The 18,996-nt window shown below is 50.5% G+C and overlaps 1 protein-coding gene across 2 annotated transcripts; it reads right to left on the reverse strand.

Moving 5' to 3' along the window:
* Positions 1-463: 463 nt before the first annotated feature.
* On the reverse strand, positions 464-18,996 carry adprhl1 (ADP-ribosylhydrolase like 1). 2 transcript variants are annotated; one of them, XM_045699569.2, is made up of 7 exons: positions 18,402-18,943; positions 10,367-10,531; positions 9,290-9,415; positions 5,317-5,457; positions 5,010-5,137; positions 1,812-1,944; positions 464-1,677 (listed from the first exon to the last, which is right to left on the reverse strand). In XM_045699569.2, exons 1-7 carry the CDS (start codon positions 18,613-18,615, stop codon positions 1,508-1,510), a joined length of 1,077 nt encoding a protein of 358 aa, XP_045555525.1. In that variant the 5' UTR covers positions 18,616-18,943; the 3' UTR covers positions 464-1,507. The 2 variants fall into 2 exon arrangements, with proteins under 2 accessions (XP_045555525.1, XP_045555526.1); XM_045699570.2 differs by lacking the exon at positions 9,290-9,415 and having other exon boundaries at positions 18,402-18,996.

The following is an 18,996-nucleotide window of genomic DNA, read 5'->3' on the forward strand; positions in this document are numbered from 1 at the left end:
AGTAACAGGGACTGTTTAGTTGATCTGTTGCAGGGACTGTTTAGTTGATCTGTTGCAGGGACTGTTTAGTTGATCTGTTGCAGGGACTGTTTAATTGATCAGTAACAGGGACTGTTTAGTTGATCTGTTGCAGGGACTGTTTAATTGATCTGTAACAGGGAGGTGGGGGTAAGTAGAGAAGATAGAGAAACAGACTATTGGTTGTTTCTAGGGTCCTGGTACAGTGAGGTGGCCATGTCCCAATTATCTATCCTTCCTCCCAGAGTGTGCACTTGTTCACTTCCCTTCACTGATTTGAAAGGAAATGACTGGTATAAGAAATGTGGTGGACAGAATATGGTGGTGGAGTGCACACTTCAGCAGAAAGGAGATATTATTGGGACACGTCAATGGTGTTAGTATTGACCTCTGACCTCTACAACATTATAAAGACAGTAGCAAAGAGAGACGCAGACCTCAGAGGTAATATATAGATATCCACTTTAATCTGATAATAACACGATTATTATCATGGCAGGCACCATGTCACTCGTGGTGAATCCACAGCAGACAATAATAAACCAAAACATGAGATGAGTACAAATAACAGACTAAGAGTGGATCCCAAATAACACCCTAGTGCACTACCTTTGACCTGGGCACATAGGATTCGGGTAAAAAGTAGTGCACTATATAGGGAACATATACTATATGGGTGAGGGGCAGACTATTAACAAGCCTGTTGTTTAAAATCACATTTACACAGGACCGTCTTCTTTGTCTACAATCACATGTTTTAAACCCAGGACTGGTGTATGTACAGTATGTAGGGATGTTAGTTCATCCATGTTCATCTATAGATGAGAACACACTCTGGAACCTATGGAATAGTTACATTACATATCCAGTTTAGGAGTTCCAATTCTGATTCAGTTCCACATGAATGACTTTAGTTTGTTTTTTTTAAACAAAACACTTCTGGAACTGGAAAGGGAACAGAACTATTCCAGAGACCCCAGCAGGAGCAGTTGAGAGAGAGATAGAGAGGAGGGTACAGGCCGGGCTAGGGGGGCTGCAGTGCTGTGGGATAGGTAGGTGGGCAGAGGAGGCTGGTAGGAGGAGATATAGAAGGACAAGCTCATTGTAATGGCTGGAATGGAATAAATGGAACAGTAGCATATGTATTCCCCTTCAGCCATTACAATGAGCCGTCTTCCTATAGCTCCTCCCAGCAGCCTCCACTGGTAGGTAGTTGAGCAGCCAGTAGCCAGCCACGGTGGAGTCATTCATGTGTAGTTCCTATGTCAGTAGGTAGGTGAGCAGCCAGTAGCCAGCCACCGTGGAGTCATTCATGTGTAGTTCCTATGTCAGTAGGTAGTTGAGCAGCCAGTAGCCAGCCACGGTGGAGTCATTCATGTGTAGTTCCTATGTCAGTAGGTAGGTGAGCAGCCAGTAGCCAGCCACGGTGGTCATTCATGTGTAGTTCCTATGTCGGCCAGAAGAGGGCGGTGTGGGCAGGGTGGTGGTGTTACTTTTCTGTGCTCCTCTCTGCGGAGGCTGCCTTGTACAGCTCGGCTCCGAGCTCCTCCAGCCGCGTGCGTCGGTCCACATACTGGTGCAGCCCTTCAGGGACCTGGGACAGGCCGAACAGGAGACCGTACAGACAGCCTGCTATCAGCCCTGTGGCACTGCTCTCCCCTGGGGGACACAATGACACACACACACAAATAAATATACAAACACAACAAGAACACACACACTCTTACCTACACAACTCTTATATAGACTACTTACACGGACAACAAACAAATGCACACACACACACAGCCCACCTCCGTGGAACATGGCGCGGCGGCAGAGCTGGGTCCAGTCGGAGCCTGAGGCCAGGAGAGCATCGTAGGCTATCATGGGAGCATCATGACCCCTCCGTCCAGCCCGGCCCTCTGAGCTCCAGCGCTTATACACCTGTAGAGAGGAGAACACACCTGAGTTAAATACTTCTACACCTGGAGAGAGGAGAACACACCTGAGTTAAATACTTCTACACCTGGAGAGGAGAACACACCTGAGTTAAATACTTCTACACCTGTAGAGAGGAGAACACACCTGAGTTAAATACTTCTACACCTGGAGAGAGGAGAACACACCTGAGTTAAATACTTCTACACCTGGAGAGAGGAGAACACACCTGAGTTAAATACTTCTACACCTGGAGAGAGGAGAACACACCTGAGTTAAATACTTCTACACCTGGAGAGAGGAGAACACACCTGAGTTAAATACTTCTACACCTGGAGAGAGGAGAACACACCTGAGTTAAATACTTCTACACCTGGAGAGAGGAGAACACACCTGAGTTAAATACTTCTACACCTGGAGAGAGGAGAACACACCTGAGTTAAATACTTCTACACCTGGAGAGAGGAGAACACACCTGAGTTAAATACTTCTACACCTGGAGAGAGGAGAACACACCTGAGTTAAATACTTCTACACCTGGAGAGAGGAGAACACACCTGAGTTAAATACTTCTACACCTGGAGAGAGGAGAACACACCTGAGTTAAATACTTCTACACCTGGAGAGAGGAGAACACACCTGAGTTAAATACTTCTACACCTGGAGAGAGGAGAACACACCTGAGTTAAATACTTCTACACCTGGAGAGAGGAGAACACACCTGAGTTAAATACTTCTACACCTGGAGAGGAGAACACACCTGAGTTAAATACTTCTACACCTGTAGAGAGGAGAACACACCTGAGTTAAATACTTCTACACCTGGAGAGAGGAGAACACACCTGAGTTAAATACTTCTACACCTGTAGAGAGGAGAACACACCTGAGTTAAATACTTCTACACCTGGAGAGAGGAGAACACACCTGAGTTAAATACTTCTACACCTGTAGAGAGGAGAACACACCTGAGTTATATACTTCTACACCTGGAGAGAGGAGAACACACCTGAGTTAAATACTTCTACACCTGGAGAGAGGAGAACACACCTGAGTTAAATACTTCTACACCTGGAGAGAGAACATAGCTTGGTCAAATACATCTGTCAAATTGCCCTCGCCGGAAGCCTGTGTGTCAGACATAAGGAAGTGGATGGCTGCAAATGCTCTACTTTTAAACCCGGACAAAACAGAGATGCTTGTTCTAGGTCCCAAGAAACAAAGAGATCTTCTGTTAAATCTGACAATTAATCTTGATGGTTGTACAGTCGTCTCAAGTAAAACTGTGAAGAACCTCGGCGTTACTCTGGACCCTGATCTATCTTTTGACGAACATATCAAGCCTGTTTCAAGGACAGCTTTTTTCCATCTACGTAACATTGCAAAAATCACAAACCTTCTGTCCAAAAATGACGCAGAAAAATGAATCCATGCTTTTGTCACTTCTAGGTTAGACTACTGCAATGCTCTACTTTCCGGCTACCCGGATAAAGCACTGAATAAACTTCAGTTAGTGCTTAACACGGCTGCTAGAATCTTGACTAGAACCAAAAAATGTGATCATATTACTCCATATTACACTGGCTTCCTGTTAAGGCAAGGGCTGATTTCAAGGTTTTACTGCTAACCTACAAAGCATTACATGGGCTTGCTCCTACCTATCTTTCCGATTTGGTCCTGCCGTACATACCTACATGTACGCTACGGTCACAAGATGCAGGCCTCCATATTGTCCCTAGAATTTCTAAGCAAACAGCTGGAGGCAGGGCTTTCTCCTATAGAGCTCCATTTTTATGGAATGGTCTGCCTACCCATGTGAGAGATGCAGACTCGGTCTCAACCTTTAAGTCTTTATTGAAGACTCATCTCTTCAGTGATTGAGTGTAGTCTGGCCCAGGAGTGTGAAGGTGAACGGAAAGGCACTGGAGCAACGAACCGCCCTTGCTGTCTCTGCCTGGCCGGTTCCCCTCTCTCCACTGGGATTCTCTGCCTCTAACCCTATTACGGGGGCTGAGTCACTGGCTTACTGGTGCTCTTCCATGCCGTCCCTAGGAGGGGTGCGTCACTTGAGTGGGTTGAGTCACTGACGTGATCTTCATGTCTGGGTTGGCGCCCCCCCTTGGGTTGTGCCGTGGCGGAGATCTTTGTGGGCTATACTCTGCCTTGTCTCAGGATGGTAAGTTGGTGGTTTAAGGTATCCATCTAGTGGTGTACACTTTGCTTTGGCAAAGTGGGTGGGGTTATATCCTGCCTGTTTGGCCCTGTCCGGGGGTATCGTCGGATGGGGCCAAAGTGTCTCCTGACCCCTCCTGTCTCAGCCTCCAGTATTTATGCTGCAGTAGTTTGTGTCGGGGGGCTAGGGGCAGTCTATATCTGGAGTATTTCTCCTGTCTTATCCGGTGTCCTGTGTGAATTTAAGTATGCTCTCTCTAATTCTTTCTTTCTCTCTCTCTCTCGGAGGACCTGAGCCCTAGGACCATGCCTCAAGACTACCTGGCCTGATGAGTCCTTGCTGTCCCCAGTCCACCTGGTCGTGCTGCTGCTCCAGTTTCAACTGTTCTGCCTGCGGCTATGGAACCCTGACCTGTTCACCGAAGGTGCTACCTGTCCCAGACCTGCGGTTTTCAACTCTCTAGAGACAGCAGGAGCGGTAGAGATACTCTCAATGATCGGCTATGAAAAGCCAACTGGCATTTACTCCTGAGGTGCTGACCTGTTGCACCCTCGACAACCACTGTGATTATTATTATTTGACCCTGTTGGTCATCTATGAACATTTGAACATCTTGGCCATGTTCTGTTATAATCTCCACCCGGCACAGTCAGAAGAGGACTGGCTACCCCTCATAGCCTGGTTCCTCTCTAGGTTTCTTCCTAGGTTCTGGCCTTTCTAGGGAGTTTTTCCTATCCACCGTGCTTCTACACCAGCATTGCTTGCTGTTTGGAGTTTTAGGCTGGGTTTCTGTACAGCACGTTGAGATATCAGCTGATGTAACAAGGGCTTTATAAATACATTTGATTTGAAATATCTTTAAATATCCAGTTTGCCAGGTAGAGTGGAACCAATAGATGACCTTGTCTGTCTCCTCAGCGTTGTAGGTGTCAGGAAACAGTGGCTTGTTCTGCCCCTCCTCCTCCACGCCTCTCTCCTCCAGGTAGAACTGCCACTTAGCCTCGAAGTAGAACCACTTCTCCTGGTACTCTGCAGTGGACACAACATACAGTACCATTTAATTACACACACACACACACACACACACACACACACACACACACACACACACACACACACACACACACACACACACACACACACACACACACACACACACACCACACACACACACACACACACACACACACACACACACACACACACACCTGCCATGTGGCGTATGGTCTTCTTACAGTACTCCTCAGCCTTGGGGATGACCTTCATGAGGTCGCGACCCCAGGTCACCAGTGGTTTGCCCTGCACCGCGTACGACGCAAACAGAGCCGTGGTCAGAGAGCCCAGGAAACCTGTTGGAATCAGCCAGGTCAGTATTATGTCATTATAGATTGTGAAACCAGGTAAATCCAGTGAGCCCACTCCCAGATCTGATGCTGTTGTCTTCCCTATAGGAGTTGGTAAGACACTAACTTCGTCCCCAGGCTAATCACTAGAGCAAGACAGCACAAACAGATGTGGGACCAGGCTAGTTATATAACAGGCTATACTATAATGTCTAGCCTATGGTACATGTAGGGTGGTTGGGTCATGGTGTATGGTACATGTAGGGTGGTTGGGTCATGGTGTATGGTACCTGTAGGGTGGTTGTGGGTCATGGTGTATGGTACCTGTAGGGTGGTTGTGGGTCATGGTGTATGGTACCTGTAGGGTGGTTGTGGGTCATGGTGTATGGTACCTGTAGGGTGGTTGTGGGTCATGGTGTATGGTACCTGTAGGGTGGTTGTGGGTCATGGTGTATGGTACCTGTAGGGTGGTTGTGGGTCATGGTGTATGGTACCTGTAGGGTGGTTGTGGGTCATGGTGTATGGTACCTGTAAGGTGGTTGTGGGTCATGGTGTATGGTACCTGTAGGGTGGTTGTGAGTCATGGTGTATGTAGGGTGGTTGTGGGTCATGGTGTATGTAGGGTGGTTGTGGGTCATGGTGTATGTAGGGTGGTTGTGGGTCATGGTGTATGTAGGGTGGTTGTGGGTCATGGTGTATGGTACCTGTAGGGTGGTTGTGGGTCATGGTGTATGGTACCTGTAGGGTGGTTGTGGGTCATGGTGTATGTAGGGTGGTTGTGGGTCATGGTGTATGTAGGGTGGTTGTGGGTCATGGTGTATGTAGGGTGGTTGTGGGTCATGGTGTATGTAGGGTGGTTGTGGGTCATGGTGTATGTAGGGTGGTTGTGGGTCATGGTGTATGTAAGGTGGTTGTGGGTCATGGTGTATGTAGGGTGGTTGTGGGTCATGGTGTATGTAGGGTGGTTGTGGGTCATGGTGTATGTAGGGTGGTTGTGGGTCATGGTGTATGTAGGGTGGTTGTGGGTCATGGTGTATGTAGGGTGGTTGTGGGTCATGGTACCTGTAGGGTGGTTGTGGGTCATGGTGTATGGTACCTGTAGGGTGGTTGTGGGTCATGGTGTATGGTACCTGTAGGGTGGTTGTGGGTCATGGTGTATGGTACCTGTAGGGTGGTTGTGGGTCATGGTGTATGGTACCTGTAAGGTGGTTGTGGGTCATGGTGTATGTAGGGTGGTTGTGGGTCATGGTGTATGTAGGGTGGTTGTGGGTCATGGTGTATGTAGGGTGGTTGTGGGTCATGGTGTATGTAGGGTGGTTGTGGGTCATGGTGTATGGTACCTGTAGGGTGGTTGTGGGTCATGGTGTATGGTACCTGTAGGGTGGTTGTGGGTCATGGTGTATGTAGGGTGGTTGTGGGTCATGGTGTATGTAGGGTGGTTGTGGGTCATGGTGTATGTAGGGTGGTTGTGGGTCATGGTGTATGTAGGGTGGTTGTGGGTCATGGTGTATGTAGGGTGGTTGTGGGTCATGGTGTATGTAGGGTGGTTGTGGGTCATGGTGTATGTAGGGTGGTTGTGGGTCATGGTGTATGTAAGGTGGTTGTGGGTCATGGTGTATGTAGGGTGGTTGTGGGTCATGGTGTATGTAGGGTGGTTGTGGGTCATGGTGTATGTAGGGTGGTTGTGGGTCATGGTGTATGTAGGGTGGTTGTGGGTCATGGTACCTGTAGGGTGGTTGTGGGTCATGGTACCTGTAGGGTGGTTGTGGGTCATGGTGTATGGTACCTGTAGGGTGGTTGTGGGTCATGGTGTATGGTACCTGTAGGGTGGTTGTGGGTCATGGTACCTGTAGGGTGGTTGTGGGTCATGGTGTATGGTACCTGTAGGGTGGTTGGGTCATGGTGTATGGTACCTGTAGGGTGGTTGTGGGTCATGGTGTATGGTACCTGTAGGGTGGTTGTGGGTCATGGTGTATGGTACCTGTAAGGTGGTTGTGGGTCATGGTGTATGGTACCTGTAGGGTGGTTGTGAGTCATGGTGTATGTAGGGTGGTTGTGGGTCATGGTGTATGTAGGGTGGTTGTGGGTCATGGTGTATGTAGGGGGGTTGTGGGTCATGGTGTATGTAGGGTGGTTGTGGGTCATGGTGTATGGTACCTGTAAGGTGGTTGTGGGTCATGGTGTATGGTACCTGTAGGGTGGTTGTGAGTCATGGTGTATGTAGGGTGGTTGTGGGTCATGGTGTATGTAGGGTGGTTGTGGGTCATGGTGTATGTAGGGTGGTTGTGGGTCATGGTGTATGTAGGGTGGTTGTGGGTCATGGTGTATGTAGGGTGGTTGTGGGTCATGGTGTATGTAGGGTGGTTGTGGGTCATGGTGTATGTAGGGTGGTTGTGGGTCATGGTGTATGTAGGGTGGTTGTGGGTCATGGTGTATGTAGGGTGGTTGTGGGTCATGGTGTATGTAGGGTGGTTGTGGGTCATGGTGTATGTAGGGTGGTTGTGGGTCATGGTGTATGTAGGGTGGTTGTGGGTCATGGTGTATGTAGGGTGGTTGTGGGTCATGGTGTATGTAGGGTGGTTGTGGGTCATGGTGTATGTAGGGTGGTTGTGGGTCATGGTGTATGTAGGGTGGTTGTGGGTCATGGTGTATGTAGGGTGGTTGTGGGTCATGGTGTATGTAGGGTGGTTGTGGGTCATGGTGTATGTAGGGTGGTTGTGGGTCATGGTGTATGTAGGGTGGTTGTGGGTCATGGTACCTGTAGGGTGGTTGTGGGTCATGGTACCTGTAGGGTGGTTGTGGGTCATGGTACCTGTAGGGTGGTTGTGGGTCATGGTGTATGGTACCTGTAGGGTGGTTGTGGGTCATGGTGTATGGTACCTGTAGGGTGGTTGTGGGTCATGGTGTATGGTACCTGTAGGGTGGTTGTGGGTCATGGTGTATGGTACCTGTAGGGTGGTTGTGGGTCATGGTGTATGGTACCTGTAGGGTGGTTGTGGGTCATGGTGTATGGTACCTGTAGGGTGGTTGTGGGTCATGGTGTATGGTACCTGTAGGGTGGTTGGGTTATGGTGTATGGTACCTGTAGGGTGGTTGTGGGTCATGGTGTATGGTACCTGTAGGGTGGTGGGTCATGGGTGGTACCTGTAGGGTGGTTGTGGGTCAGGGGTGGTACCTGTAGGGTGGTTGTGGGTCATGGTGGTTGGCACCTGTAGGGTGGTTGGGTCATGGTGTATGGTACCTGTAGGGTGGTTGTGGGTCATGGTGTATGGTACCTGTAGGGTGGTTGGGTCATGGTGTATGGTACCTGTAGGGTGGTTGTGGGTCATGGTGTATGGTACCTGTAGGGTGGTTGTGGGTCATGGTGTATGGTACCTGTAGGGTGGTTGGGTCATGGTGTATGTACCTGTAGGGTGGTTGTGGGTCATGGTGTATGGTACATGTAGGGTGGTTGGGTCATGGTGTATGGTACCTGTAGGGTGGTTGGGTCATGGTGTATGGTACATGTAGGGTGGTTGGGTCATGGTGTATGGTACCTGTAGGGTGGTTGTGGGTCATGGTGTATGGTACCTGTAGGGTGGTTGTGGGTCATGGTGTATGGTACCTGTAGGGTGGTTGTGGGTCATGGTGTATGGTACCTGTAGGGTGGTTGGGTCATGGTGTATGGTACCTGTAGGGTGGTTGTGGGTCATGGTGTATGGTACCTGTAGGGTGGTTGTGGGTCATGGTGTATGGTACCTGTAGGGTGGTTGTGGGTCATGGTGTATGGTACCTGTAGGGTGGTTGTGGGTCATGGAGTATGGTACATGTAGGGTGGTTGGGTCACTGTGTATGGTACCTGTAGGGTGGTTGTGTGTCATGCGCCCCGTCTCAATGCTGACCTCCACTAGGTTGTCTAGCCTCTCAGGCTGCCAGTACTTCATCCCCACACACATGGCCTTGGTGGCTGCTCCAAACCCAGAACCTGGAGAGAACCCACCAGGACAATGACCACATGGTAAGAACCCACCAGGACAATGACCACATGGAGAGAACCCACCAGGACAATGACCACATGGAGAACCCACCAGAACAATGACCACATGGAGAGAACCCACCAGGACAATGACCACATGGTGAGAACCCACCAGAACAATGACCACATGGAGAGATCCCACCAGGACAATGACCACATGGAGAACCCACCAGGACAATGACCACATGGAGAGAACCCACCAGAACAATGACCACATGGAGAGAACCCACCAGGACAATGACCACATGGTGAGAACCCACCAGAACAATGACCACATGGAGAGAACCCACCAGAACAATGACCACATGGAGAACCCACCAGAACAATGACCACATGGAGAGAACCCACCAGGACAATGACCACATGGAGAACCCACCAGAACAATGACCACATGGAGAGAACCCACGAGGACAATGACCACATGGAGAGAACCCACCAGAACAATGACCACATGGAGAGAACCCACCAGAACAATGACCACATGGAGAACCCACCAGAACAATGACCACATGGAGAGAACCCACGAGGACAATGACCACATGGAGAGAACCCACCAGAACAATGACCACATGGAGAGATCCCACCAGGACAATGACCACATGGAGAACCCACCAGAACAATGACCACATGGAGAGAACCCACGAGGACAATGACCACATGGAGAGAACCCACCAGGACAATGACCACATGGAGAACCCACCAGAACAATGACCACATGGAGAGAACCCACGAGGACAATGACCACATGGAGAACCCACCAGAACAATGACCACATGGAGAGAACCCACCAGAACAATGACCACATGGAGAGAACCCACCAGAACAATGACCACATGAGACTGCACATGTGCATGTTGATCTAAACCATGTCACCATCAGAGGTCTGATGTGACCTCTGACCTTTCTCATTGAAGGGCGTGTGCCAGGCCAGCAGGAAGTTGTTGGGTTTGAGGTGAGCACATCCCTCCACGGTGGCTGGGTCAGGAGGGCGACCCTGGAGAGACGCCATGGCCTCAACATACACCCTTACCAGCTCCCTGTAGAGGTCCTCCAAACACCAGTAGTCTGGAACAACACAGAACACATCACAGTTTACACACCGCATAGTTACCGCACCACAGTTTACACACAGCATAGTTACCACATCACAGTTTACACACAGCATAGTTACCACATCACAGTTTACACACAGCATAGTTACCACATCACAGTTTACACACAGCATAGTTACCACATCACAGTTTACACACAGCATAGTTACCACATCACAGTTTACACACAGCATAGTTACCGCACCACAGTTTACACACAGCATAGTTAACACATCACAGTTTACACACAGCATAGTTACCGCACCGCAGTTTACACACAGCATAGTTACCGCACCGCAGTATACACACAGCATAGTTAACACACAGCATAGTTAACACATCACAGTTTACACACAGCATAGTTAACACACAGCATAGTTAACACATCACAGTTTACTCACAGCATAGTTAACGCATCACAGTTTACACACAGCATAGTTAACACATCACAGTTTACTCACAGCATAGTTATTAACACATCACAGTTTACACACAGCATAGTTAACGCATCACAGTTTACACAGCATAGTTAACACATCACAGTTTACTCACAGCAAAGTGACCGCACCACAGTTTACACAACAACACAGTAAACAACTGTAAATCGATCAGTCTGGAAGCTTGTCATTAAATACACTTGCAAAGGGCCAACTATGCATCATGATGCATACTGTGAAAAGTTATCCACACACACACACACACACACACACACACACACACACACACACACACACACACACACACACACACACACACACACAGTGGTTGGGAGTCAGACACTGTCTGTCCATGGGGGGACGTACCAGCCAGATGAGAGTCTATGTTTAGCCTGCTGTGCTTAGATTATACCATGTGATCTGCTGGGGGGGGCTCCACACGTGTGAATCATGGGTTTGTGCATATGCTTTTGTGTGTGTCATTTGTGTGGTGTGTGTTTGTCACCTCTGATTCAGGAGCAGAGGGCTTTGGGCTCAGGGACTCACACCCAGGACAGGGAGGAACCAGACGGGTGTCAGGGAGAGAGGGATGGGCTGTTCCAGTCAGTGTGGGCGTAAAGAAGAGGAGTGATGGGGGGATTACTGGTGTCAAAATAACTGAATGAAAATCATTCATTCCATCTTCTCATCCTAGTTTACCAGACAAGACAAGCGGTGTGAATACCCTTCACTACACTGTCTACCTCCTAAATAGAACCCTATTCACTACACTGTCTACCTCCTAAATAGAACCCTATTCACTACACTGTCTACCTCCTAAATAGAACCCTATTCACTACACTGTCTACCTCCTAAATAGAACCCTATTCACTACACTGTCTACCTCCTAAATAGAACCCTATTCTCTACACTGTCTACCTCCTAAATAGAACCCTATTCTCTACATTGTCTACCTCCTAAATAGAACCCTATTCTCTACCTCCTAAATAGAACCCTATTCTCTACCTCCTAAATAGAACCCTATTCTCTACCTCCTAAATAGAACCCTATTCTCTACACTGTCTGGCTCCTAAATGGCACCCTCTATTATAGTGCATTACTTCTGACCAGGGCCCATCTGGCTCGGGTCAAATGTAGTGCACCATGTGGAATAGGCCCTAGTCAGAAATAGTGGACTATGGGAAAAGGGTGCCATTTGGAACAGAACCTGTGTTTAGAACCAGTTGCCTGCAATCTAACCAGTCATGTCTTGATGTACCATCTCTGAAGCCCTTTCCCCTTGTTCCAGGACAATTGTTCCTATCCGTCTCTTTTCCATGGTCCTTCGAGCTGAATAGGGTTGTGTACATCCCTACTTTATCAAGGAGGGGTTTGATGTTGGGTACTTGTTGCTGTTTGACCTATGCTTTGTTACACATCAGGTTTGATATTCACAAAGCATCTCAAGGTAAGAGCACTGATCTAGGACCATTTCTACATGTTAGGTCATAATGAATAAGATAACATGGACAGAACCCTATTCTCTCCACTGTCTACCTCCTAAATAGAACCCTATTCTCTCCACTGTCTACCTCCTAAATAGAACCCTATTCTCTACACTGTCTACCTCCTAAATAGAACCCTATTCTCTACACTGTCTACCTCCTAAATAGAACCCTATTCTCTACACTGTCTACCTCCTAAATAGAACCCTATTCTCTCCACTGTCTACCTCCTAAATAGAACCCTATTCTCTCCACTGTCTACCTCCTAAATAGAACCCTATTCTCTCCACTGTCTACCTCCTAAATAGAACCCTATTCTCTACACTGTCTACCTCCTAAACATAACCCTATTCACCACACTGTCTACCTCCTAAATTTAACCTTCTTCTCTATGCATCCTTCTTTGGGATGCTTTAAAAATACATGCCCAGCATCACTGTTCTCATGATACGTAGGCCGGCCTAGGCTGTAATAAAGGCCTATACTTGCATGGGCCAAGAGATACATTGACATCCACCTCTTCTCTCTGTCCCCTGTGGTATATGGATCAGGGACGGTGTGTATTAAGCGTTTCAGAGTAGGAGTGCTGATCTAGGATAATTTCCTATCTGTCCATTCATTATAATCTAACAAGAAACACGGATACCACATCAGTACTCCTAGATCTTTTATGAATATGGACCCAGATCAGAGTTTATAACATAGGCCTATACCTGCGTGGGCCAAGACTAGATACACTGAAATCTTCCATCACCCTCCTCCTCCTCCTCTCTACTCCCCATCTCCTCCTGTCCTCCCTCCTCCTCTCCTCTCTTCCTCTCCTCCTCTCCCCTCCTCTTCTCTCCCCACCTCCTCCATGATCTGTGCTATAGATCAGATCAGTATTGTTTGCTTCCAGCTCCTGTCAGTTTCAGTGATTCATGGTGGTTGTCTGGCCTGACTTGGTGAGAGTCCCAAATTACACCCTATTCCTTATATAGTGCGCTAGATTTAACCAGTCTTATGGAGTGGGAGGCTGGTCAAAAGTAGTGCACTACATAGGGAATAGGGTGCCATTTGGGACACATCCCAGGCTGTGTTGTTGGAATGCGGCTAAGCAGCAGGCTTATCCGTAAGGCTGTCATCGCTCTACAGGAGCACCGCTGGCTTTGAACACAATCCACCGGCCAAATACGATACAGGATCACCAAGGGGGATCGCTACTGTGATGTGATGAGACCTGGTCTCTCTATTGTTCTCCTCTGCCTGAGGACAGGCTCATGTTCTCCTCCCTAGTTCTATTTTGGACTTATCTGATCTGGCAGCTCCAGACTCCAGGCCAGCGGTCGGTAGGTGACATGCGTGTTGTCCTGTCAGGCTGTCCACCTATAGAACTCCAGACTGATCCCAGATCTGTTCCTGTTGTCTTGCTAACTCCCAGTTGTGTAAAGTACTTCCAAGTAAAAATACTTGAAAGTACTACTTAAGTAGTTTGTACGTAAGTAGTCTGTACTTTAATTTACTATTTATATTTTTGACAACTTTTACTTCACTAGATTCCTAAAGTAAATGATTTACTTTTTACTCCTTACATTTTGAATGCTTAGCAGGACAGAAAAATGGTCTAATTCACACACTTATCAAGAAAACATCTTTGTTCATCCCTACTGCCTCTGATCTGCTGATATATTTGAGCAATTACATTTATTTTTGAAACTGAAGTATATTTAAAACCAAATACTTTTAGACTTTTACTCAAGTAGTATTTTACCGGGTGACTTTCACTTTTACTTGAGTCATTTTCTATGAAGGCATCTTTATTTTTACTCAAGTATGACAATTGGGTACTTTTTCCACAACTGTTAACTCCTATGGTCTTGCCAATTCCATTGCCATGACCATAGGAGTTGGCAAGACAGCACAAACAGATCTGGGCTAGACTCCTCTGATGAAGAGATGAAGAGTAGATGTGATGACATGTGAAGGTGTTTGGGATTACGGCCTGCGCTGAGTCATTTCTGACTGCTATAGGGATTATGGTGTCAGCCAGGCATTGTCCTGAAGAAATATGTCCCATTGAGTGATTAGGAGTTTCCACAGACTGCTATTCTGGTCTCTGTGTAACATCAGACTGGACAGGTGTGTGTGTGATTGAGGAGAGTTTAGGTGCGTGAGGAGAGTAAGTGAGGAGAGTAAGTGAGGAGAGTAAGTGAGGGAATGTGTCAGTGTGAATGAGAGAAACACCAAACTACTGGTGCTCTCACCGTCTCTGAGAGCTCTACAATGCAGGGCAATCATTCTGTTGCTATTCTATTTTACTTTCCCTTTACTCGTTCCCCTTACTCGTTCCCCTTACTCGTTCCCCTTACTCGTTCCCCTTACTCGTTCCCTTTACTAGGCTTACACAGGCACTGTATCATAGAAGGTCATGAAGTGATGATATCGTTGGAACCAATGAGGAAGTACTATTGATTGGTTAATGTTACTATTTAGTTAGTATACATCCCTTCTAGCATGGTCAACCAGCACCAACCCTCCATGTCCCCTAACCCTCTACGTCCCCTAACCCTCCATGTCCCCTAACCCTCTACGTCCCCTAACCCTCTACGTCCCCTAACCCTCCATGTCCCCCTAACCCTCTACGTCCCCTAACCCTCCATGTCCCCCTAACCCTCTACGTCCCCTAACCCTCTACGTCCCCTAACCCTCTACGTCCCCTAACCCTCTACGTCCCCTAACCCTCTACGTCCCCTAACCCTCTACGTCCCCTAACCCTCTATGTCCCCCTAACCCTCCATGTCCCCTAACCCTCTACGTCCCCTAACCCTCTACGTCCCCTAACCCTCCATGTCCCCTAACCCTCTACGTCCCCTAACCCTCCATGTCCCCTAACCCTCTACGTCCCCTAACCCTCCATGTCCCCTAACCCTCTACGTCCCCTAACCCTCTACGTCCCCTAACCCTCTACGTCCCCTAACCCTCTACGTCCCCTAACCCTCTACGTCCCCTAACCCTCTATGTCCCCCTAACCCTCCATGTCCCCTAACCCTCTACGTCCCCTAACCCTCTACGTCCCCTAACCCTCCATGTCCCCCTAACCCTCCATGTCCCCTAACCCTCCATGTCCCCTAACCCTCTACGTCCCCTAACCCTCTACGTCCCCTAACCCTCCATGTCCCCCTAACCCTCTACGTCCCCTAACCCTCTACGTCCCCTAACCCTCCATGTCCCCTAACCCTCCATGTCCCCTAACCCTCTACGTCCCCTAACCCTCCATGTCCCCTAACCCTCTACGTCCCCTCTACGTCCCCTAACCCTCTACGCCCCCCAACCCTCAATGTCCCCAACCCTCTACGTCCCCCAACCCTCTACGCCCCCAACCCTCTACGTCCCCTAACCCTCTACGCCCCCTAACCCTCCATGTCCCCCAACCCTCCACGTCCCCTAACCCTCTACGTCCCCCAACCCTCTACGCCCCCCAACCCCTCGCCTCTCGCCCCTAACCCTCTACGTCCCCCTAACCCTCTACGCCTCCCCTAACCCTCCATGCCCCCTAACCCTCCACGCCCCCTAACCCTCTACGTCCCCTAACCCTCTACGTCCCCTAACCCTCTACGTCCCCTAACCCTCTACGTCCCCTAACCCTCTACGTCCCCTAACCCTCTACGTCCCCTAACCCTCTACGTCCCCTAACCCTCTACGTCCCCTAACCCTCTACGTCCCCTAACCCTCTACGTCCCCTAACCCTCTACGTCCCCTAACCCTCTACGTCCCCTAACCCTCTACGTCCCCTAACCCTCTACGTCCCCTAACCCTCCATGTCCCCCTAACCCTCCATGTCCCCTAACCCTCTATGTCCCCTAACCCTCTACGTCCCCTAACCCTCCATGTCCCCCTAACCCTCTACGTCCCCTAACCCTCCACGTCCCCTAACCCTCTACGTCCCCTAACCCTCCATGTCCCCTAACCCTCTACGTCCCCTAACCCTCTACGTCCCCTAACCCTCTACGTCCCCTAACCCTCATGTCCCCTAACCCTCTACGTCCCCTAACCCTCTACGTCCCCCTAACCCTCTACGTCCCCTAACCCTCTACGTCCCCTAACCCTCCATGTCCCCTAACCCTCTACGTCCCCTAACCCTCTACGTCCCCTAACCCTCCATGTCCCCCCCCCTCGCCCCCCAACCCCTCTACGTCCCCCCCCCCCGTCCCCCAACCCTCTCTACGTCCCCCCCCCCCGTCCCCCAACCCCCGTCCCCCACCCCTCGTCCCCTAACCCTCTACGTCCCCTAACCCTCTACGTCCCCTAACCCTCCATGTCCCCCTAACCCTCTACGTCCCCTAACCCTCTACGTCCCCTAACCCTCCATGTCCCCCTAACCCTCTACGCCCCCCAACCCTCTACTACGTCCCCCAACCCTCTACTACGTCCCCCAACCCTCTACTACGTCCCCCAACCCTCTACTACGTCCCCCAACCCTCTACTACGTCCCCCAACCCTCTACTACGTCCCCCAACCCTCTACTACGTCCCCCAACCCTCTACTACGTCTCCCAACCCTCTACTACGTCCCCCAACCCTCTACGTCCCTCAACGTCCCCCAACCCTCTACGTCCCCTAACCCTCTACGTCCCTCAACGTCCCCCAACCCTCTACGTCCCCTAATCCTCTACGCCCCCTAACTCTCAACGTCCCCTAACCCTCTACGTCCCCTAACCCTCTACGTCCCCTAACCCTCTACGTCCCCTAACCCTCTACGTCCCTCTACGTCCCCTAACCCTCTACGTCCCTCAATGTCCCCAACCCTCTACGTCCCCCAACCCTCTACGCCCCCCAACCCTCTACGTCCCTCTACGTCCCCTAACTCTCTACGCCCCCCAACCCTCAATGTCCCCAACCCTCTACGTCCCCCAACCCTCTACGCCCCCCAACCCTCTACGTCCCTCTACGTCCCCTAACTCTCTACGCCCCCCAACCCTCAATGTCCCCCAACCCTCTACGTCCCCCAACCCTCTACGTCCCCCAACCCTCTACGCCCCCCAACCCTCTACGTCCCTCTACGTCCCCTAACTCTCTACGCCCCCCCAACTCTCTACGCCCCCCCAACTCTCTACGCCCCCCAACCCTCTACGCCCCCCAACCCTCTACGTCCCCCAACCCTCTACGTCCCCCAACCCTCTACGCCCCTAACCCTCTACGCCCCTAACCCTCTACGTCCCCCAACCCTCTACTTCCCCCAACCCTCTACGCCCCCTAACTCTCTACGCCCCCTAACCCTCTACGCCCCCTAACCCTCTACGTCCCCTAACTCTCTACGCCCCCTAACCCTCTACGCCCCCTAACCCTCTACGCCCCCCAACCCTCTACGTCCCTCTACGTCCCCTAACTCTCTACGCCCCCTAACCCTCTATGCCCCCCAACCCTCTACGTCCCTCTACGTCCCCTAACTCTCTACGCCCCCAACTCTCTACGCCCCCAACTCTCTACGCCCCCCAACTCTCTACGCCCCCCAACTCTCTACGCCCCCCAACCCTCTACGTCCCCCAACCCTCTACGTCCCCCAACGTCCCCCAACCCTCTACGTCCCCCAACCCTCTACGTCCCCCAACCCTCTACGTCCCAAACCCTCTACGTCCCAAACCCTCTACGTCCCAAACCCTCTACGCCCCCCAACCCTCTACGCCCCCCAACCCTCTACGCCCCCCAACCCTCTACGCCCCCCAACCCTCTACGCCCCCCAACCCTCTACGCCCCCCAACCCTCTACGCCCCCTAACCCTCTAAGCCCCCCAACCCTCTACGCCCCCCCAACCCTCTACGCCCCCTAACCCTCTACGCCCCCTAACCCTCTACGCCCCCTAACCCTCTACGCCCCCCAACCCTCTACGCCCGCTAACCCTCTACGCCCACCCTCCTTTAACCTCTGTGGGTATGTACTGTCCTCACCTGTGATGAGGGCCTCAGCGGTGGTCATGTGCATCAGGGCTCCGTCGCTGAGGGGCCAGTTGTCAGGGTCCAGTTTCAGAGCCCCAAGGCCCCCCAGAGAGGCCAGCTCTTTCTGGATCTGTGGCCCAGAAGGGCAGCTCTCCCAGCGGCCCTTACGGTATCCCAGGGCGTCCCCCACCCCCGCTAGGACCATACCAGCCTGGAACTTCTCCATGAGGGTTAGGGTTCAAGATGCCCACCAACCCTGACTAAAACGAAGGATGAGCTGTAATGTAGGTTTCAAAAGTAAGACTAGTTCAGTTTCAGTCCTTCTCTATACCGACTGACTGACGCAGCTACAGAGAACACAGGCTCCAGGTAGACAGAGTCTCTCTACGGGTTCTAGAGAACACAGGCTCCAGGTAGACAGAGTCTCTCTACGGGTTCTAGAGAACACAGGCTCCAGGTAGACAGAGTCTCTCTACGGGTTCTAGAGAACACAGGCTCCAGGTAGACAGAGTCTCTCTACGGGTTCTAGAGAACACAGGCTCCAGGTAGACAGAGTCTGTCTACGGGTTCTAGAGAACACAGGCTCCAGGTAGACAGAGTCTGTCTA

The sequence above is a fragment of the Salmo salar genome, chromosome 17 (assembly GCF_965601325.2).
Source record: "Salmo salar chromosome 17, fSalSal1, whole genome shotgun sequence".
Lineage (NCBI taxonomy): Eukaryota > Metazoa > Chordata > Actinopteri > Salmoniformes > Salmonidae > Salmo > Salmo salar.

Coding starts and splice junctions, on each gene's coding strand:
- adprhl1 (XM_045699569.2), bottom strand. CDS start 18,615: ATGGAGAAGTTCCAGGCTGGTATGGTCCTAGCGGGGGTGGGGGACGCC. Junction 5,458..9,289: donor GACACACAACCACCCTACAG/GTACCATACACA, acceptor TGATTCCAACAG/GTTTCCTGGGCTCTCTGACC. Junction 1,945..5,009: donor ACGCTGAGGAGACAGACAAG/GTCATCTATTGG, acceptor TCCTCTCTACAG/GTGTATAAGCGCTGGAGCTC.